General features: G+C 46.5%; 1 protein-coding gene across 1 annotated transcript in view; it reads right to left on the reverse strand.

The window, feature by feature from the left end:
- Positions 1–2,542: 2,542 nt before the first annotated feature.
- The window catches only part of CDH4 (cadherin 4), a 457,956-nt gene continuing 437,685 nt past the window's right edge, over positions 2,543–22,813 (reverse strand). The window contains exons 10-16 of the mRNA XM_054845867.1: positions 21,251–21,504; positions 17,652–17,794; positions 12,568–12,801; positions 11,283–11,516; positions 7,017–7,156; positions 4,955–5,119; positions 2,543–3,344 (exon numbers count right to left, since the gene is read on the reverse strand). Coding sequence (XP_054701842.1) covers positions 3,138–3,344; positions 4,955–5,119; positions 7,017–7,156; positions 11,283–11,516; positions 12,568–12,801; positions 17,652–17,794; positions 21,251–21,504 — 1,377 coding nt within the window. The 3' untranslated portion in view covers positions 2,543–3,137. The remainder of the gene's footprint in view (positions 3,345–4,954; positions 5,120–7,016; positions 7,157–11,282; positions 11,517–12,567; positions 12,802–17,651; positions 17,795–21,250; positions 21,505–22,813) is intronic.

The raw sequence follows: 22,813 nt of genomic DNA on the forward strand, positions 1-22,813 counted from the left end.
CAATGGAAACAGGTTGGTTTATTTTTAATCACTCAGATTTGTTTGACTTGGGTTGCATAAACATTCTTAAAAACCTGCAATGTTTAGACAAGCTGAAGTCTGACAGCGTCTCCCTCACGGCTCCCGCTCACAGCACTGCCCGTCCCCCGGTGACAGCGGGGCAACACACGCTGCCCACCCGCCCCTACAGCCTCTGGCCCCGCAGCAGCCGTCCCGCACTGCTGCCAGCCCCGGCCCTACCTGAAATCCATCACCCCGCCCAAAGCCGCAGCGGACATCAAGCACCAAGCGCTCTGGCGCAGGGATTTAGCCACTGCTCTCGGGCAAGCGGTGCCAGGTGGATGGCACGGCACGGTTTACAGTGCAGACCCAGCCGGCTGGCATCGTGGGATCTGCGCCAGCATCCCAGGAGCCGTGCAGAGCTGGCAGGCAGCAGCAGCAACCCAACGGATGGAGAACCATCGGCATCGCCCCGGCCCTCGAGCCACGTCCTTCTCCTGAGTCGGTGATGAGGTTACGGTGACGGACACAAAACACTGACGGGTAGTCATCAGCGAGAAACACTAAGTGCATTTTTATTATTCACTACTTCTGCTGTGACCAGGCAGCTTCTGCGGAGGTGCAAAGCCCAGTTGGTGAAACACTCCAGCCCCTGGCTTTCCGAAAAGAAAGGGGAAGAACCAAGCCTGCCCGTGGGCGAAGAGCAGAGGCTGCAGGGCGAAGCAGCCCCCTCGTGCCAGATGGCTGGAGGACAGGGGCTGCGAGGGGTGCCGGAGGGCGACCAGGAGGAGGTGGACGGTACGTGGCCGAAGCAAACTAAGACTTTCACAGTGCTCACACAAGATGACCGAGTTCCCAACTACAGAACAGGAATTTGGAGTTTGCCAGGCATGGCGCGTCGTCCCGGCCAAGGCACGTGCTGCCGGCCCGCGCCCGTGGAGCAGCGTCCTTGCCTTGCTGCTGCCATCGGAGCCGTCCCTCTCCCCGGGTCCGAGCCATCGCCTCCTGGTTTCAAGAAACTTGGGCAAGAGTGCGTTCGCTCTCCAAGCCGTGAAAGGACAAACCGACCCATCGACTGACCGACCGACTGACCGACCAAGACAAAACAGAAAGATCGCATCCGTGGTAGTTAATAACATACCGGTAACATTGGAGACCCCTCGGGCAGACTTTTACCACATTCCACTTCATACAAGACACATTTCAAATGCTCATTAATTTACAGAAATTGCATTTTATAGAAAATATGATACAATGAAATATAAAATGCACTAGGAGCATTTCAAAAATCTATAGAGACGATCTTGCAGCCTAGTATACCCTCTGAAACGACGTCCACTCATCACCGCAAGCTCTCGTCCTCTCATTCTCCCGCTCTCTCGGTGCACGCGCTCGCTCCCCCCGCCCCCCCTTTAACTCTTAGCATTCACCTTGAGAATTAATCGAGATATCAAAAAAGTGCGATTATCCCCTGGATAATCACCTTCCAATACTGTGCACATTCTTGGATTTAAATGAAAATATATCTAAGCGCTTTTACAAGTTTTAGCGAACCCACTGCAAAATCGTCTGCAGAATATAAAACACAGGTAATCCAAGATTTCATAGCACATTAATTAAGTGGCTCATAATCCATTAAATGTGGTTTATATTACACATCCATGCAGTCTAAATCATTTTACAAACATTAGACATAAACCCACTAGTCCAAATCAGTAAAGGAAAAATGTAATAAAAAAAGCTAATAACTATTTGTTATTGGTTAAACTGACCCTACATATAAACTAGGTAGTATGCTACCATTTATAATACTGATGTTGAATTACGCCTGGATGCTGCAAAACCTCTTGCTTACTTGGCAACGCCTACCCATCAAATAGAAAGGACACACATTAGCTGAGTTACACGATGTTGTTGAGCTTTGGCTACTAATGCTCCAAAGGCATTGATGTTGTACTAGACTAACTTCATACTTACGGATGGCAAAAGTGCTGATGAAACTCTTCCTGCCCTTAGCACTGCCCCGGCCTCGAGCGGAGCCGCTACACAAACCCCTGCCTTACGCGAGAACAGCATCAGCTTTCCTGCCAGCGGGCATCCCTGGGGATGCGGGACACCACCACCAAACCCAGCTGGTATTTACAGCACTCGAGAGGTTGTGGGAGCCAAGACACGCCGATAGCATAAAAACAAACAAATGGGCCTTTGGTCATTTCACGATTTACTTTGTAGGGTTTAGGTAAGGGCTGTCGGAGATTTCTGTTGCAATAACCAAAGGCTTTATCGATGCGATAGTTCTATGCAGCTACATTGGGTGTGACCAGGTGACGGCAGAGCCCCCAGTCAGTATTTTGCATCTGATAACACTGAATTATATACAACATGATGACTAGTTCACCACCTGCTGAGGCTTAAAGATGGCTGTTCAGATTTTGACTCAAAACATCCTCCCCCCACCCCGACCCCCCCATCCTCTTCCACCCCACAATGAGTCACCCCCTTACCAAAAAAAAAAAAAAAAAAAAAAAAAAGGCAAAAAAGAAACAATCTCCACAGTTCCTTTTTGTTAACTCCTTCCCAGCTAGAACTGGCTTAGGGTCACAGGGAGTGCTGCCCAGGATGGTTGTATGTTTGTTTTCATCACTCCTGAGATTGAAGGGAATCTGATACATGCACCAAAAGGCACTTTCAAATATATATATATATATTTTAAAAACAGTGCTTCTGTTCTAAGAAATTCAAGTTAAGACAGAGTGCCTTTCACTCTCTTTAGTCATAAAGCAGATAAACGAGCAATATCCCAGCTGACATTAAAAAAAAACCAAACCAAAACAACAAAAAAAAACCTGCAGCAGAGACAAGTGTTCATGCGAGACAGCTCAATATTCTATAAAAAAAAATTGGAAAGGAAAAAAAAAGGGAAAAAAAAAAAGAAACCTCCTATATCACCACTAAAAATAACAATACAGTCAGCAGGGGATATTAATTAAAAAAGCTGCCACATCTGTACAGTTCCTGCTTCTGCATCGGCTCTTTTTGTTAATGTTGTCGTCTGTGGGTTTGTTTTTTTTTTTCTCTCTAAATTGTTTTTTTCTTCTTCTTTTTTTTTTTTTTTTTTTAAATAACATGAGGTCAGTTTAATCTTCCTCGCCTCCCCCATACATGTCCGCCAGTTTCTTGAACCTGGGCCCCCAGTCGTTAAGGTAGTCGTAGTCCTGGTCCCCGGAGCTGGAGGAGTTGAGGGAGCTGACGGAGCCGGCGGTGGAGCCGCTGCCCTCGTAGTCGAAGACCAGCAGGGAATCGTAGGGGGGGGCTGTGGGGTCGTTGTCCGCTGCGCGCAGGCCCTTGGGGGGGCAAACACATGGCGTTAATACTCACCACGGGGTTTTACGGTGACGGTGCTAAGGAAGGGTGTTCGGGTCAGGGTCTGCGCTGGTGGGATGCTTGGGATCCCTGCAGCAAAGCTAAACGAGGGGTGGTGCAAAGCTAAACGAGGCTGGGGACAAACTGAGGGTCCCGGGGCTTCCCTGTGCCCAGATGTTGTGTGTTCCCCCCGCCCCAGGTGCAGCCCTCCGGGCTGCCCCCAGCACAGAAGGCATTAACTCCCAGCGCCTCTGCAAAAGCCGGATGGAGCGGGAGGGGAGCTGTTTCCCAGGATCAGCTCTGGCTCTGGAGAGCTCTCAGTTCTGGACAGCGTGTCTTTCCTGGGCTTGCCTGTTAAGATTTCCAGCTCGGCCAATGAAAGAACGAACAGCGCCCTTCCTCTCCTACCAATAGCCATTATTTCAATTTTGATGATTTTGATTCCTTTAGGGGAGAAAAAAAAAAAATCTCTCCTAGCAAAATTCTGCAATTAGGAGAGACTTGGGGTGTGAAATCCTGGGCAGAGGGTTGGGAAGCATTGCCGCTCCTGTTCCTGCGCGTTTTGGGCAGCAGTGTAGGCAGGCCACGGAAATGGCCTTGGGATATGGAGAAAAAGAATTGCTTTGCTGCAGCCCGGTGTCAGGAAAAGCCTAGTGGAATAGACCTGCAATAAAGCAAAATGTTCTGCACTGACACCTTCACAAACCCGGGTCTCAGCGTGGGGAGATGGAGTAGGTTTTACTGTGGTGAACAGCAGCCGGAGCATGGAGTCTTCACATGCGTGGATGTGTGTAAATGTGCGTGTGAAGGATGGGCAGGAACAAAGGAAGAGGGAATTTTAATGATGAAAATGAGAAAAAGCACAGCAGGAAATGGATATAATAATAGAATTAAATTGCTATAACATTTATTGTTCTGACTTAGGAAATGGATGGTGTGTTTTGTCTTGGAGGAAATAATGCATTGATTGGTTTGTAACCACTCAATCGCTCAAAACTAAAAATGAGATAAGAAATACTAAATGGAAAGATATTTGTACAAGCAGATAAAGGAGCACTAATCTAACATAAAATAAAGAAAGCCTCTCTGATCTGAGTTGAATCTCTCTGTTCTGCAAACTCTTTGAGGTTTTAGACCAAATAGAGCTTAGTAGGAAGGCAGGGGCTGGTGAAATAATTACCAGTCCAGGAGCCACAACTGGCATGAGGCAACCCAGGCAGCTGCCTTGCCACCGCCTCCCACCAGGACAACACGCCGTTGTCCATGTGCAGGCAATGTTCTTACTGACAGCAACTGCAATCTTCATAGTAATCCAAGGGAGAACAGGATCAGGTTATACTGCCCGGATGCTGAAAAGCATGTGATATCCACAGAAATCTGGGGCTTTTTGTTTGCACTTTGGCTTTTTAGGACTTTACCAGGCCAAGTCCTGCGCCCTTTGCTCATGCCAATCGTTCCCCTGCCTTCATCAGACTTCTCGTGTGAGTAACTGCATCGCTTGGCCCATGCAGCCAGGGAGACATTGCATAGCTGATGCTAGCTGGCTGCTCAAGCTTTTAAGATGTGACACAGGACACCCTACAGAACAAACCTCATTAATGAAGTCACCAATATCCCCTGGATGTGGGATTACTGGTCTTATGGGATACTGCGGTTCAGCACCAATAGGTCTTTCATCCACCCTTCTGACTCCAGGTGTCTTGTTCAGCACGTGATCCATGGTCTCTGGCTGCTGGAGCTGGCTTAAATCGTAATCCTGTGACAAATGGAAAGGCACAGAGTGAAACCAACAGCTTTTCGTTCTGCTCACCCAACATACAAACAAGTTGAGGGGTCTAATCCTATTTCAGCTGAAGTTCAATGGCAAATCTTATCCTGGCTATGTAGCACCTCTATCTAAATTACAGATGAACCTGACCTCTGAGTAGCTCATAAAATTGACCTCCTAAGAGTGTCTCTTAAAACATAAGTTAAATCAAAAATTTAAATACTTTCTGAATATTTTACATGGTGTCTAAATCTTTGGGATAAAAAAAATCGGCTTTTGCTTGCACGTGCACAGATATGTGCATAACTTTTTGATGAAATACATAATGTAATGTAAAGACAGTGTTGGTAGACATATTATTGCAATTACATTTGTACAGAAGTAGAAACATTAAAATGTGTATTGCATTTATGCATGTAGGCCTTTTGAAGTAATTATGTTCTTTCTGCTTGTGAAAAATCCCAACAGAATAGGTTTCTATCAAGGAGTAAGAACCAGGTAATATTTCATTAAAAATGTATTCATGTAGGTAATGGTGTTTTGCTGCTCTTCCTTTGCTGTTATTTTTAACGAATCCTTTCTAAAATATTTAAGCCTACAGTGTAGTTGCCTGAAACCAGATACTTCAGCTAGTCTGAATGCTTGTAACAGTACTTTGTTCTACCGGCAAAACTACTCTTGTGCTCAGACGGGGATGATGATTGAATCTCCAGGAGCAATATTTATAAATAACTTGTCAGTGAAAAGGAAAAAGAAATGCTAATTGCAAGGATTTTTCCATTGAATAAGAACTTCTCAAGTTTTGGGCAAAGTCCCTGCCTTGGCTCCCCGCGGTGGCTCTCGCCTTCGGCTGCCACCGGGACTTCCACGGCGGGACGTGGTGCAGTGGTTTCCTCTCCTTAACCACCAGCCTCGACCACTGACCTTAGGACTCACCGACACCAACCATGAAGACAGGAGCCTCTGCACAGACCCATGAACCACGCAGTCCATTTAAGCAAGCAAGAATAAAGCCATTATATGATGCAGAGTCACATAGTTGCATGAACTTCATATTTGAGACTGTCTTGGGCTCTTTACTTGTGTTAGGTAGAAATAAAAAAACCAGCAACCTGAACATGAACAGCCAAACTTTGCTATTTTAGCTGAGGAAATAGATCCGCAGCAGAGGGACAGCACATCCCAGGAGTGCAGGCCAGGGAAGTTTTCATGCAACATCAGCATCGGTGTCTGTAAGAAGAAGCCACTGCAGAAAAGCTGATGCGTTCAGGCAGGCTGTGGCTTAGGGCTCTGTCACCAAGCAAAGCTTTGCCACTGTACGCTTTGCGGTGAGAAAGAAAATCCCCAAATGTATTTAGATGTTTCTCATAAACCACGACCAGAAATTAAAAGAAATTAAAGGCACATTAGAGACGATTAAGTAAATGCAGGGAAAGCCCATAGAAGCTCTAGGCTCCAACAAACCAAGGAAAGTGCCTGCAGCCAGAGGTCTGGGGGAGGCTGCTAGCTGGTTTTACGAAGATCTCTGATGGGGAATGGTAAAATATACAATTTTAATGACCAAAATAGCAGAAATATTGTTTGAACATGAGTGTCAGCAGATTGATTTAGAGTCCTTCCCCAGGAAGCTGGCCTAGGGGGTAGCAAAATCCACGTAGCACTGGCCTCACTGTTTGCACAGAAGTGTCCCAGTGCCACGCTGGACCTAAGTTGGCTCTCACCGATGTCCATGCCACACTGGGGAAGACAATAAAGCTGCCTGGGCATAAACAAGGGCGAACGCAACCCTTTGCAAGTACTTTAGTGAAAATAACGTGGTTTCTGCCTTTTTGAGAGTACAGATTGCACAACTGCTCCTTTGCCACAACCTGCGGGCTCTTCTCACCTGGTCTTCCTCTCCACCTCCCTCTTCGTCGTACTTCAGAATATTGTCCCTGACATCGTCCTCGGGGTCGATCAGCAGCTGCTTGGTATGGCGCTCCTTCTCCCGGCGTTTCATCCACACCACGAACAGCAGAACCATGGCTGTAAGGGAGAAGAAGCGGGGTGAGCCTGGATCTCACACGACACGAGGCCAAGCTGCATGTGTCAGAGCACGGTGGCGTGTCCCAGTGCCTCACCTGCTCCCTTCCACTATAGAGAACCTCTCTGGCTGCTAGTAAGAGGAATAAAATTTTACCCTATTGCATGTTCTAATTTATAAGGGAGAGATCAGTGAGAGCTGTAACTACTGTGACAGCCCTCCACTACAAACATTTCTTTAAGATCCATCAACAATGCTGATTGAACTGATGTTTATCAGAAGTCAAACACACAATCAAAGGAAACGCAAACAGAAAGTGTGAAAACTGACGCTTTACGAAAATATTTGATCTAAATCCTGAATTTTCAGGATTACATTTCCACCTTTGTTTTATTCACGGGCATAAAATAAAGGTGGAGGAAAGAGAGCTGCAGAGGGGCTGGGAAGCAAACGCGTAGAGGTGACCAGCACATGTGCACAAGCGGCTGCTCCACCAGCGTGACACAGTGATGCCCGTTCGGGTCCCGAGCCCTGGCCACAGCGGTCATTTTGCAGTTGTCTGCAGTATGCCATGCAAAACTGGTTTGGGGAAGGTGGGTAATACTGGGGTTGGGTAATCTGATTTGGGCTCACATATACTCTTTTTCGGTGACTGAGGGAGGCTTTCTCGACTTCCAAGATGACATTAGCCAGGACATGAGCATATGCATTTGGCTATCGACTTGCAAAGCAGATCTAAGATCATTTGAAATCCTTTCAGAGAGCAGGGCTTGCTTTGCAGAACAAGGGGGAGCAAATCTGGTAGCACACAGCCAACCTCCTCAGGCATCAGCATTTACGTGCCAAGCCCTGGCTAATCTTTCTCAGAGAGAGATGAACAGTTCTTGAATCATGAGAACTCTTCCCCCAGTTAAACAACTTTACCCAATGGGAACGCTCCACAACCTCATCCTTCAAAGGGCCACCCATGTCCCAGAGGCTGTGCACTCCCTGTGACTTACTGCATGGAAGTCGCTCTGGGAGCTTCAGTCTCCATTAACATAAGGCAACCAGACCTTGTCTTCTTCAAGAACCTGTTAATACGTTAGTTTTCATTCTCATACTCAGTAGCTGCAAATAATGTCATCAAAAATGAAATTAAGCCTGGGCAGCTGACGCAGTTACACCTCCCAGTGTCTGCTTCCCCTTCTGTTCTCCATGCAAGCCACACACAAAGCTGTGATGGTGGCAATCTTCAGGAGAAGGGAGAGATGGATGGACAGTGGAGGTGGGAACGTGTGGCTCAGGTTCGTTTCACTTGGGTCAACCCTCGACTGTGCCAAAACAATGCAGCCAACACAAGTGAACCCAGGCAGGACATAAGATCCCAAACTCTCTTTGTGTTTTTTAGCTGCATAAGGAGAACAAGCAACTGGGTTTTCTTTCCCTTTGCATCTTCATGGAGCCTTGGTGTCGCTTCACCAAGGGCAAGGATGGAGAAGAGACCAGACCCTGGGACCACAGATGGGCAGCCCAGCCCACAGCCCCACTGCGTGGGGAGGTGGTTAGGACGGTCTGAGTTTCTCCTCCCAGCACCGAAGTGTTTATACCCAACAGGAATTCAGTGAAGTGAGCAGAAGAGGACCGGACAGCTAATTACCGCCATTGTGTGCCAATTGGCTGCCATCCCTGCCTGCCAGCTAACAGAATTGTTTTCAGATAGTTCAGCATTTCTTTAATGCTTATCCTAGATCTATTCAAGAGAGAGAAAAAAGAAAAGGAAAGAAAATGTAACTCTTATCTGCAATATAAAACCTCAGCTATTTAGCAGACTATTGAAGTCCTTTTCTTGTTCTTGCTTTTCAAGTCTCTCACAACAAGATACCTGCCTAGTCCACAAAGACAATATTATAATGGTTACCAGGGTTTATCTTTTTCTTTCCTTTTTTTTTTAAATGCTACTTTTTCATGCACTTGTGGAGAAAACTGTGCCATTAACGCCTTTACAGCTACCTGGAAAAAAAAGACCTTCAAAGTGTCAATAGCGGATGTAGTGCACTCTCCTTCCTTTTATTCACTCTGCAAAATGGGAAGTGCTATTACTGCTGTTAGACCCATTTTCACTCTGCATGTAGTTTTCCTTGAAATCTATTGTCTTCACCCCTCACAATTTTTTATTGCATTGCTCTTCTAAATGTGTTATTCGAGCAGCTAATACATCAGGTATCGGGAAGAAGAAAAAAACCTTTGAGTGAAGGTAAAGCCAGAAACTTCCTTCACCTGAGCAACCTCAGATCCGTCCCCTTGCTGCTTCTTCCTTTTAAAGCCATCAAACTTTGACCTGCTGACTCTAAAATGGACAAATAGCACAAAAGCCCCCGCATCTGCCTTTTTCCGGGCTATTGTTCAGAGGTCACGATATAAAACAGATAGAAAGGAGGCAAAACACTGGAAGGATGTAACTGGAAAACCGCTCATCGCAAATTACATTTTTCATCACTGATACAGTGCTTTGCAGCTCTTGAAGATAAAAAAAAAGTCAATTAGAATTACAATGAATGTAAAAATAAGCTTTTGTAATAAAAACCATAATTTAAAATGGGATAATGTATCTGAAAATGAAAAGAGGAATCTCTTAAATCAAATGTCCTTCAGCTGAAGTTAATTTCAGTCAATAGGATTTTCAACTGTTTAAATTGTATTTTAGCACTGGATTTATACGAGAGCAGCTAAAAGAAGTCCCGTTTTTTTTATCACCTCGGTGGCTTCCAGTGCAAACTTTTAGCCCACCGGCAGCATCACGCCTGCACGCCCCAGCGTACCAAACACGGTGGGACTGACAAACACCATCTCTTCTTCTGGGTGTGCAACTGCGGTGCCCTCGTAACAAATGCCCTTGCTGAAGGGAGCAGCCTAAAACATTCTGCTGCTGGGACCCTGCATCCAATGAAGGACAGAAATTGTTCATCATGGCAACACATGGGGATGCTTCCACCTGCTCAGATGGGCTGGATGACGAGCGGGGACGGCACAGCCACAAACACCCTGTTTTCTTGCTCGCTCTCCAGACTGATAGGGTAAATCAATTATACAACAACATATTCCCATCGCTGGCCCAGGAGGGTGGATGTTTGCCCAGAGATGACCCATTCTCTTAATGTACCATATCATATCCACATTAGGTGACATTTGTAGCATACGTCGCTCTGTCTGCTCTCTGTTTAAACACATTGGGGGTAAATATTAAATGTGATTTAGCACCATAACTCCCATTAGCTTTAATGGGAGTCCCATGGCTTCATCCTGTGTTTCTTGATGAATATTTACCTCATTGTTCATTTCAGCGCTCGTTTTTATCTATTCCTACTGTGCCAACTCCTGCTTGAAGTTATAATGATATCATTTTTATTTTTAAGTGTGCACACACATGGTTATTGGTAATGTTCATGAAAGCCTGGGGCTAACAGCGTTTCTGGGCAAAAGGGATGGCTTTGCCTCGAGCAATGGGATGGGCAGCCCTTCTCTGCAATGCCCCCCCCAGCACTCCAGTGCTCCTGACAAACTGGGGATCCTTCCTCTAAAAACACAATCCACCACGATTCGCCAATCTGTTGTATTTTACAAGCAATGGGAGTAACTACTATTCTTCTTTTCCTTCGAACAATCAGAAAACTACGGCTATGCACTGGCTCTGCCAGGGTCTAGCCAGATTCATAACCAGTTTATCTGGTACTGGGAACCAGTATATCCCCAGCCAGCCAGGGATCTGAGAGCTATGGGGGAGTCTGCCACAGGATTTTGGACAAGTCCGTCAACTTTTTCCTGCAGAAAAAGTGATATGGAGAATCACATCACACTCACTACCTACAAGACGTTGTCAGGTATAATGATGTTTGTAAAGCTACTGGAAATATTAGAAAGAAAAGTCCATCGCACACAGAGTGCTCTGGCTCGTTTCGCTGACAGTGCAGTGCTGGAGGTTTGAATGCAGATGTGTGAACCGCCCCCCGCAGCCCAAAGCCCACGGCTCTGTCCTCAGCACGGAGCTTGCACGGCTCTTGAAAAATACCACGTAAAGAAACGGGACAACAGGGAACAGGATGGGAAACATGATGTCTCCCAGAAGTGTCACTTCCCTGCAGTACTTACTTAGTAAAATGATGATGCAGATCAAGATAGCGATGATGGCACCCGTGCCCAGCCCCGCTGCGGCCACCGCCCCGATGGTGGTGCAGTCGCCATTCTCATCGCATGGGCACACCTTCACTTTGATGACGGATGTGTTGTACAAGGGGGGGTTTCCTGAGTCCGTCACGATGATCGGCACATCGTACACACCGGCTTCCAGGTACATGATTCGTAAACTAAGCTGGGCGTAATCGCCTGGAGAGACCAAGACAGACAGCCGGATGACAAACACTCTGGTAGAGCCTTGCAGCCACACTTGAACAGGCAGTGCTCCTCCACCAGAGCAGTCTACCCAGGCCTGAAGAAGAGGCTATCAGCAACACCCCAGGGCAGGACAGCTTCAGACTTCTGCCCTAACAGTTTGGTCAACAATCAGCCTGTGTTTTGCAAAATACTGTGTGTTTTCACTGCTGCACTAACCTACCTTGACGCCGTTTGCAAATCCAGTTGCATGCGTTTGAAATGGCATGAGACGCAAATCCTAAAGCATGAATGATGCTCCCCGGGTCACTGTGCAGGCTCTCTGCTTGCCCACCCACCCTCCCACCTTGGGATTTTTGGGAAGCTCATCGCCCATCGATGGTAATCCTTCTTGTGTTCCCCCCCATTGTGGTACAGGAGCTGCGAGGACACAAGCCGTTACCCCTCGCCTGGCAGAGGGTGCCAGACCTCAGCGAGAGGGACCAGCTTTGAAGCCAAAACCAGCCCTCAGGCTCCATGACATTTTCCATCCTCTGCAGAAACTACTAATAAGAGGAGCAATTAGGGCCATTTGTGGTTGCATGCTGCAATATAAAAATCCTTCACATACTGGTAATCTTCACACTTACCTAGCCCTCCTGGTTCCATGGTAAATTAAAAGGCTGCCTTTATGCAATTATGGTCAGAGAAATGAACATTGATCCTGATTGTGGCTTATGACAATTACACTGGAACATAAGGAAGACTGATAATAGCTTTTTTCCCCTTGGCCATTATGGATGATTTATACTCTGTTCACTACTGATAACTGTTCATAATTATGAACTGCATTAAAAAAAGCCAAGTGCCAAGGCTCTTAGAGTTATGCTGCAGGTCTGATACAAATCATTTCTGATTAAATATCTTGTCTATAATGTCAGCCATAATGTGCTTTAAAAAATAAAAATCAGATAAAAAAGTAGGAAAGTTTGGAAGTTTGAAACCGCACGTGGCCTCATTAGTGAATCAGAGTCCAAATGTCCTCAGGATTGCCTGCCCCATTTACCATTCAGCCGTGTTATGGTCCAGTTCTTCCTCACTGCAGATGGCACACTTGGCAGCTCGAAGACAAAGGGCCCAATGTTTGGATCGATGTCAGCATCCGCGGCTGTTATGTTGATGACATTCAGGTTTGGCTTTTCACAGATCTGTGCCTCCTTTGGCAGGAGCTCAGGAGCATTATCGTTGATGTCGATTAGATAGATCTGCAGAGTGCCAGTGCCGCTTGCGGGGGGTATACCTGTACCAGAGAGGCAGAGCCGAACATGGACCGATGACCATCACTGGAGAAGCAGCGGGAATGACACTACCATGGACCAGCCTCCTCTTTGCCTTCCAATTTCAATAAACCGGGATTTTTCACCCTCCCTCCTTGGACCTTATTAGGGACATACTGCACTTTCATGGTCTCTTGCTTTAAGAGGTATTATTAAAACTTCCCCATGCCTCCTAATGTTGCTATTTTTTTCCTCCTGCAGAACATGAAGGTTGAGTTCTGCAGATTTGTAGCCTACAGCAATGTCCTTAGTCAAACTCTAAAAATACAAGGAGGTGATGCCACACTGATAGTGCAAGTTTTGGCAATGGCTGTTTTGAAGAGGAAAAACCATTAGAAAGGTAGCTAACAAGAGGAAGAAGAGGGCTTAGAGGGGGAAAAAAAGGTAAGTAGTGTAATCCGTTGGTCACCATTTACTGTAGCACTTGCTAGCCAGTTTTTAGATTTGCAGACTATTACACTGCTTCAAAGAAAGCCCAACTCTCCAGCCCATGCCACAGTCAGCCCTACCTTTAGTGGTGAAAGATCCTTGCTCAAAACCTATGGTATGAGCTAACCATCACCAAACATGTTGAGTAATGCTACTAACCCATGGCAGCAGCAGTATGTCCCAATATACAGTTCTTCATCCTCTCTACACTTGTCCCAACCAGCGGGGATGCCGCAGCACACCACTCTTGGTCCTCCCTTATTGATGAAGAGCCACATTTGTCTGACTAATAACCACTTACATAAAGTAATACCTGCCCTGACAAGAGAGAACAGCCTTCCCAGAAATGGCACAGTATTTTTAATTTCTCTCCCCACCCATACATCTGGTAGCTCCGTGTTGGCCTGCCTATCACCTCCCTTCTCAGACAGCATTACTCCAGCAATTCTTAAGTTTGTGTTTTTAGTCCTGGCTCTTCCTCCCAGCGCTGGATATAGAGCTACACAAACCACTTCCCCACTAGACCTTCAAATGTTGCTTCTGTTTCCACAGACTTCCCTTTCTACACTCCTTTCTCATTTCTGTTCCATTTTTCAAGGGGGCCTTGAAAACTCTGAAGGAGCCCTGAAAATGATTCCTACATAAGCTCTTCAATCACTGATCTTATCCTTTCATCTAGTAAGCAAGGGGTAGGTCTCCCTGTAAAACAATGTCTTTCATCAGCCTTGAAAGTTTCTGGAGAGATAGGATACTGGGGGTGAACATGAAAACTGACTTTTGGGACCACACAAAGTGATTTCACTGTTTTCACGATATATGTTTCCCAGTATCTTCTGGGATGAACACAAGGCCCATGCTCTGACCTCAGACAGACTGACCGCAAACTAGCAGTCCCGAGAGGCGCTACCTGGTGTGCGGCTGAAATAACCTGCAATTGCCACACATACAAACGCAGTTTTGCAGGGCTACTGGGTACTGTTGGGCACTGGTTCCTGGTATTTTTGGTTCTTTGTGGTCCTGAGTGCAGTTCCGGGGCAGTCTCAAGAGAAATGAAAAGTAAACATTTTTTTTAAGTGTCCAAGTACTACAAACCATGGAACATTTCAAATTATTTCAGTTGTCTTATGTGGAGAGAGCAAGGGCATGGAGAGAGCAAGGGCGTGGACAGAGCAGGTACTGATGTACTACAAAGGACCCTTGGACTTTATGCTCAAGAGATGAGGACTACCATAGCACTACTGACTCCAGTGGAGAAGTCAGTCCACTCCCTGAAATGAAGACTGAAATACTAATGACACTATTTCAAAAGAAAGAGGAATATGCACCTGCTACATCAACATTTAACTGTTATATTCCCCATCATTGCCTTTTTCACAGTGCCCTTACATTGCAGCCAAGACTTTTTCTTAAAGTGTCTCTGCACTGTAGCCCAGGGATAGTGTGTTGGGTTTGCGTGGCAGGGTTTTGGTGGCGGGGGGGCTACAGGGGTGGCTTCTGTGAGAAGCTGCTAGAAGCTCCCCCTGTGTCTGACAGAGCCAATGCCAGCCGGCTCTAAGACGGGCCCGCCGCTGGCCAAGGCCAAGCCAATCAGCGCCTCTGTGATAACATATTTAAGAAGAAGAAAAACACTTAGAGAGAGAGCTTTTGCAGCCAGAGAGAGGAGTGAGAAGATGTAAGAAACTCTGCAGACACCAAGGTCAGTGCAGATGGAGGGGGAGGAGGAGCTCCAGGCGCCGGAGCAGAGATCCCCCTGCAGCCCGTGGTGAAGGCCATGGTGAAGCAGGCTGTCCCCCTGCAGCCCATGGAGGAAGGATGAGGGGGTGTAGCGATTCCACCTGCAGCCCGTGGAGGACCCCACGCCGGAGCAGGTGGAGGCACCTGAAGGAGGCTGCGGCCTGTGGGAAGCCCACGCTGGAGCAAGTTCCAGGCCGGACCGGTGGACCCGTGAAGAGGGGAGCCCACGCCAGGGCAGGTTTGCTGGCAGGACTTGTGACCCCGTGGGGGACCCCACGCTGGAGCAGTTTGCTCCTGAAGGTCTGCACCCTGTGGGAGGGACTCCATGCTGGAGCAGGGGAAACGATGAAAGGAGTCCTCCCCCTGAGGATGAAGAAGCGGCAGAAACACCGTGAGATAAACTGACCGTAACCCCCACTCCCCGTCCCCCTGTGCCGCTGAGGGGGGGGAAGGGTTGAAGCCGGGAGTGAAGTTGAGCCCAGGAAGATGGGAGGGGTGGGGGGGAGGTGTTTTAGGAGTTGATTTTATGTTCTCATTCCTCTACTCTCTTTTGCTTAGTAATAAATTAGATGAATTCCCTCTCTAAGTTTGGTCTGTTTTGCTCGTGACGATAATTAGTGAGTGATCTCTCCCTGTCCTTATCTCGACCTACAAGCATTTCGTTGTGCCTTTTCTCCCCTGTTTAGTGAATGAGGGGAGTGAGAGAGCGGCTCTGGTGGGCACCTGGCCCCCAGCCAGGCTCAACCCACTACAGATAGAAAGAGAGCATGTCCAGGGAGTATTTGGCTAAACTTCTTCTTTATCATACACTGAAAACAGCAAAAAGAACTTCAAGGAAACAAGATGCTGCTGCTTCTTCAAGAAAGAAGGAAAAATCCGCACCAAAACCCCCGACCCAAAGCTTTTCTTTGATGAGTACGTGATGCTGGAGAACCTGGAACTTGGGAGAAATGTGGAAAGAGTCTATTAGCCTAGATGAAACTTTAGCTGTTATCCTAAGCACTCTAGACAGAATTTTAAATAAGGTGTTGCTTTATGTGCATTTTAATGGCTGCAATATACCAGTGATAGATTAATTTTTCAGAATAAAGAGATTTATCTAGGTCCTCACTTTCTGAGCTGCTGAATGATGGATGTGGAGGCGCTGATGCACTGCAGCATCAGCACTGAAGCCAAGGAAAGGGGTTAACTCCACATCACGTTGTACTAAATGCCTGGGATTTGCAAGGTCAGATGGTGACGATTAGTTTGATGGGTCCAAGCTCTACCACTGCTTTTGTGAATAGCCTCGGCCAACTCATTTGACCTGTTTTGCTCTGTGGCTCTTGCAGATGAATGCTGCTATATCCCCTTGAGACTATTTTGGATTTCACTGCCCTGGCTGCTTTCACAGAGGGGAAGCTTTGGATGGGCTGTGGGACCACAACAGTCCTACCATTGATGGCACAAAGAAGGGGCAAAATTTGCTTCTTGGTACTACTGCTCAGCATGGAAACTCTTCCATGAGTTTGCTTTGCCCCTCTGTTCCAGGATGCAATGACTGAAGTGAAGCCTGAAACCCCAGAGGGAGCAAGTTTTCATTAGCCCTGCAAGCACCACCGTATCTGCTCAGAACGGACATGGCACCCTTCAGCCTGAGGGATGACAACAGCTAACACAATCACTGTCCTGAAAGCACCTACAGAGGATGAACAATACATTTAGGTGCTCACAGCAAAGCCTACACTTAATTTTATTACTGAAGCATGGCTCAGCACCCTGCAGGGGGAAGGCGAGGGTGGGAGATGGGAAAGAAGGCCCTCTCCTTTCCCAGGGAAGCTACTGAGACCTCCACAGAGTCTTTTCCACCTGAAGGAACCAATGAAGGAAGTAACAACATGGCCACATTTAGGTATGGTTAGGAAAAAAAGTCATCAATTCCTCCTAATCAGGATTAGGAAGAGAAATCCAGGGCAGCAGCAATGGATGGCTTGCCCTTGAGTGAGGCCAGCGCTGAGGTTCACAGTGCTAATTTGACCAAAAGCACTGTGTGATCTTTAATGAGTAGAGAAGAGCAAGCATTAACAGGACTTCTCTGTGAGAAGATCTGTACTGGCCTCAGTGACTTTGATAATAAAGTACCCCAGCCTCCAGATGCTCTGATGATGGCTGGACATTTCAGAAATGGTAGCGGACAGAGAGGGATTAGCTCCGATGACAGACAGACAGACCTTTCATGAAAGCCACAGCAGTTCAATGGATTGACTTATTTTTAATACCCTCCTGCCATCCCCTACAATTATTTCTGGTTTCCTGATGGAAGGCTTCCTGAATGCTCTGATCAGTGTCTTTGGGACGATTACCAGGACCAGTGTGTTCGACAGCCCTTGGAGAGCGCATCCCTTTGATTTTTTTTAAGTTCAGGCTACACCGCTACACTGAACTCCCCAAATCGATTTTCCATTTGCCCTCCCTTTCCCTTAATAACACTCTCCGTATACTGTGCACATTTAATTTACTCCAGCAATTTCCCGTCCCACTTTCACATTTTTGACCATAAAAACCTGGGAAAAAGATAACTTATACTGACAACTCTGTCAGGGCATCATTTCTCTTAATGCATCACATTAGAGTCTTATTGAAGCATGAACAATGTGAAGCCTGGGCTCACCGTTGTCAGCCGCCAAGAATGTGGCCTCGTAGACGTTATTCTTAATGTAGTCTGACTCTCGATCAAGGACAGCAGCAGTAGTGATCTGACCATTTGTGGCATTAATGTTCAGCCAGTTTGCAGGATCTGACAGCTTAGAGTATCTACAGAGAAAGGAAATAAATACATGGCAGTCTTTTCACTGACATATCCTTAATATTGCTTGAAATAAGGTTTTTCTGGACTCCTGACCCATGATTCAAAGGACCTTTGGATAACTGGTTTTGTTGACAAACAAAACACTAATTGAGTATCTGGTTTTTGACCTCTACAATTATTCAATTTTTCTATTTCTTTCATTCTAAAGGTTTTTCTTTCCACTAAGTGCCACTTACATGCCAGCTGCCTGCTGCTGGGAGCGGACATAGCCTGAGGTCTCTGCAGCTGAGGAGAAATGGGGTCTGCAATGACCACTGCCTTTGTATGCCAGAATTAGAGGATGGATTCCTGCTCTCGCCTTCTTTTAACACTGCCCTTCCTAAAATAGCTCTTGCTCTAAAGCTATGGATATTCCTGTTTTCTGCCCATCACTAATAAACAACAGTTTTGGAAACACCACTTTGAAGAACAGCAGTTTTCAGGCCACTCTTCTGTATCAGACTCGTATCGTCAGCAGCAATGGCCTTGGGGACTCTATAGTAGGAACTCACAGCTGTATTAAGGCGTAGACCCAGGGGTGGAGCAGTTTCAGGTCTGCTCTCCTGAAACATTTTTGTATGTTCCTGAAATAGCAGGTAAGATGATCCCATGCATGCGGGAGGTTCGAAGAGAGCAGCGACAAGGGGGGTCCCCTTGGCAGTCCCCAGCGTGCCCTGGGCTGGAAGGACCCAACAACGGTTGCCTCCCAACTCGGTCAACTCATAGCCCAAGTCTGTTCATGTCCTACGCAGCCAGCTATGAACATGGTTTATTTTGGGAAAACTTATTCCATGTTCTCCAGATCAATGTGTTCTGTTTATCTTTCTCACTTGCTTGTTTTCTTGGTTTTATTATTTCATTTGTTTCTTTTGATTTCTACCTCTCAGTTTTGTACAGTTTGAGTTGAGATGGAACCTTATCACCTAAACTAGAACCTAATAAATGGCCAAACTATAAATTACTGAAATAAGCAAACAAAAGCTGAGCTTACTCCATGGGCAATTCAGACCTGCTGATAGTTTCATATAATTTTTTTGTAGTTAGATATGCAGGCCGGAGAGCTTCTGGCTTCTGGTGAATATCCCTTTCCAGAAATGGGCTGTTTGAAGCTGAAACTCAAAGTGAAACTTGAGCTGTGTCAATCCATGTGAGCAGGAAAGCAACACACAGCTGCACAAGCCCCTGCCAAAGGAAAGAATTACATTTCATGGAGCTACACTCTTTGGGATGTTTTCATTTCTTTTTAATATCACTGCTGTGAGTCTCCTGCCCTTTCTCTGCTAAATGACCAGGGATCCAGTTTCAAAGCTGGCTTTGTGAATGTGTCTGTGGCTAATGAGGATAACTTGAGGTGTGACACTGGCCATGCCAAGCTGTGCCTTACTGAGATGCTCCTGCTTTCTTATCTTCTATTTGTAAAAACTCTATTTCATCAAAGACTATTTAGAGAGAGCCTGAAAACTGTATGCAAGGCTCTAGCAGATGGATCAGCTCTCCGTGAAGTGCTTATCATCGATCTGTAGGCTTAGCTTTTTGGGTATCTTTCTTCCTAATTCACCAATGCCAACTGTGAAGGAAAAAAAAAATATCCTTTGCATAGCTGACCAAGACAGGACCCCAACAACATCCCACTGCTTCTTGCAAAGCCTTGGCATTGGGCTGTCCTGATGAAAAGGGGGTAAGAGAGATTGCACTCGGGTTTGGAAACGAAGTGCTGGTGGATACACAAAATGTGTGTGCTGGAAGCCCTAGGAAAAAACAGCTCAAGTAATTGGTGGTTCATATTCACAGAAAGTCTTACAAGACCCTGCACATGTACTGTGCAATGACAGGACCGGCTCAGCAGAGCTGGTTCTTCTCCCAGAAATGGCAGGTGCTCGTTTGGATTACAGATCATCCACCGCCGGGTCAGAGGGAGTATTCATCAGACATGAGCTGTTCTCCTCTCTGAAAACCAGCCTTGGTACAGACATCAGGGAAATAAAGACCCTTCAAAGGCCAATATTTCAAGAAGAACGTAAGAAAAACTGGCTTGTTAGTTAGGATGGTCTCTCTCCTCAAAACTCACAATACCTGTCTAAAGACAACAAGATGAGGCAGTGAATAAACTATCGTTTTCTAGACCAGACAGCTCTGTGCCAGGTGAAATACTTCAAACTCTGCCTGACACGAAATGTCACAACTGATGTAAGTTTAAGTGGCCTCGACTGTGGTCACGTCGTATACTCAGGTTTTGCAAAAAATACCGTGGTCCTTACAGATTTGGAGTAAAAAAGAAACAAACTTCTGTGGACGTAGAAGTACCCAAGAGCAGGAAATGCATTTCCTGGCTGCACAGATGGAGGCTGAAATACTTGTGAAAGGTGTCACAAGGACTCTCATTTTCACACACCCTTTCCTGCCAATGTATTTCCCGGTGGGAAGGTGTGCGAGTCGGGGTCCTGGACCGTGGGTTGAGCCCCCAGTCTGCCCAGGTGGGACAACACCCGCTGGGTCGCATTATGGACTAAATCTGGTCTTAAACCGGTTAGAACAAACATCTGACTTTTAGAAGGCTCAACTTTTGCCAGCGGAATCCCACTCATAGGGAAAGGAGCTAAGGAGGAGGGCACGTTTGGCAGATGGTCTGAGGGGAAAGGGAAGGTCAGAACAAATCTCGCTTACTGCAGAGCAGGCAAGGGCTGCTGGGGTGCTTTGTATGGACTGGCCGCAGTCAGATAAAGACCCAGTGCCAATGGCATGTGAATAGGTGTTTGACTGCTCAGGCAATATTTAACGGTATGACATCTCAAAAGCCCATTCAGCAGCTGTTTGTAACCAAACGAGCCTTGCTCTGAACCGGCTGAGAGCTCCTCTTGCAATGTGCTTTTTAGGCCAGGTTGAGCCTACGTCCTCTGGAAGCAACACCAGACATGATTAAAAATCTCAGTCATTCCCTTTGGAAATCTGGCCCTCGCCCTTTCTGTGCCTCAGTTTCCCCCTTGTAAAATAGAAATAACAAAGCTGCCTTTTTCTACACCTCTGTGTTTATGCAGTGCATGAACAACATAAGTAAAAGCATCCTTGACAAGGCAGACAAAACAGTACAGTGCAGCCCTGACCTCTGCCTTTGTAACAACACAATCTGTTGTCTGCTGCATCGGAGGCTGCAAACTGCCCCTCTGCGAGCCAGCAGCACGGCATCCAACTCTGTCTGCCCTCCCGGACCCAGCTGCTCAGAGCTTGGCTTACCTGCACGGGGGAGGATTGCGAGTTTACAAGCTTGCAGGGTACTCGACTGAGGGTGCCAGTCCCTGCCAAGCATTTTACTCATATCACATCAGTTAGTTTGTGGATTAGCTTTCAGCTGCTTTGCTCCCCAAACTTCTGCAGCTGAAATCCCCCGCCTGTACAGGAGCTCACTTGGCTGCCTGGTCTCCCACCTTACTGCCTGCTGCATGAAGCGATCAGGATCCACTGCTGAAAACGTTGTCAGGACTGTCCCCGTAGGCACCCCTTCCTCCAGCCTGATTAACTTGTGGTTTGTTGGGAAATACGGTGCTTCGTTGACATCTGTGACTGAAATGGTGACTCCTGCTGTCGACTGGAAGGACATCTGGATGCCGCTGGCCAGGGGAGCTTGGTTTGATACCATCACTGTCAGCATGAAAGCTCTGTTCATCTCGTAATCGACTGCCTAAAACAAACAAACAAGCAAGTATAGAGCCAAGCAGAGAATAAATTCTACCTTCTGGCTGAAAGCTGCAAGATTTAGAAGGCAGATGATATCAAAGTCATTGCCTCATCTCGTTTCCTCCTGAGCTCAGTTCTTTTGAAGGTGTATATCCAGACCAGCTTCAATCCAGTTGAGGATTTGGCCTTCCAGTATTTGGAGGGTCAAATAGTTAAAAAACCCCCACAAAGTAAAAATTGTGAACAGCAGGGAGGATTTGCCCTATGCTTTGTTCCGGTGCTACGTGGTTTCCAAAAAAAAAGGTGCCTGTGTTAGTCGAGCATTGAACGAACAAATCCACCAAGGGCTGCTCTAAAGGCAACAGGTGGAGCCTGTTAAGAGGCACTGGACAGGTACTTAACAGTGCTATTAGCATTTAAAGCTGCTGACTAAGTAACTAGGACAGTCTATGCGGACTCATGAGCCTGAAGTGCTCTTAAGTGAGTTTATAAGCAAAGGTGGAGCAGCAGGAACAATGCCTGCTAATCAGGCAGTCCTTCCACTGGGACCTCTCATCCTCTTGCAAGACGCCTCGTGGTCTCCTGAGGTCGCCTGCACGCTCCTACAGAAATGTTTTGCTGTTGGGTGGCCACAGATCTCTTTTCAACACGCACATAAAGGCCATGTCTCAGGAGCTAGAAGGAGTGAAAAGCCTTTGCTGGCACAACTGACTGAACCGCAGTATAATAATAATTCCTAAACCATCCCACTAATTATTATGAGGGAAGTCGCTAATCATCTGCCAGGGAGGCTTGAGTTATGCAGGATCACACCTCTGCTTGTTAAAAAATGCTTTGCAGTAATTTATAAATTTAGAAGCGTAACCATTCTCCCTAATACCTTTTCCAGCGCTGAGTCTGCAAAGCGTACTCTCACGGTGTAAAATGCTGCGGTTACATTGACTTCAGTAGAGCTGTACTGATTTACATCAGCAAGATCTGGCTTCCATGTTCTGTTTAAAACCCAGTATTGTCAGGAGAGAAATCAAATCATAGGAGGCTACACGAGAGAAACAAATTTCAGGGGCAAAAGGTAAAACAGTGGAATCTCTATTTGATTGAAGTGCAAATGTTCCTATTGCTAAATGGTTTCCTGACAGGCAGGGCCAACATTTAATAAATAAAAGGAAGCATAAAGATTCCCAGTACACCCACCAACACTGACTCATGGACTTGTACCGCATTCAAAAAAGATGCATGGTAAAAGTTCCCATTTAAGCACTATTCAAGGCCTCGAAACAATTTGACTAACGCATTTCCTCAATTTCTTTTCA

Source organism: Grus americana, chromosome 17 (genome assembly GCF_028858705.1).
Source record: "Grus americana isolate bGruAme1 chromosome 17, bGruAme1.mat, whole genome shotgun sequence".
NCBI lineage: Eukaryota > Metazoa > Chordata > Aves > Gruiformes > Gruidae > Grus > Grus americana.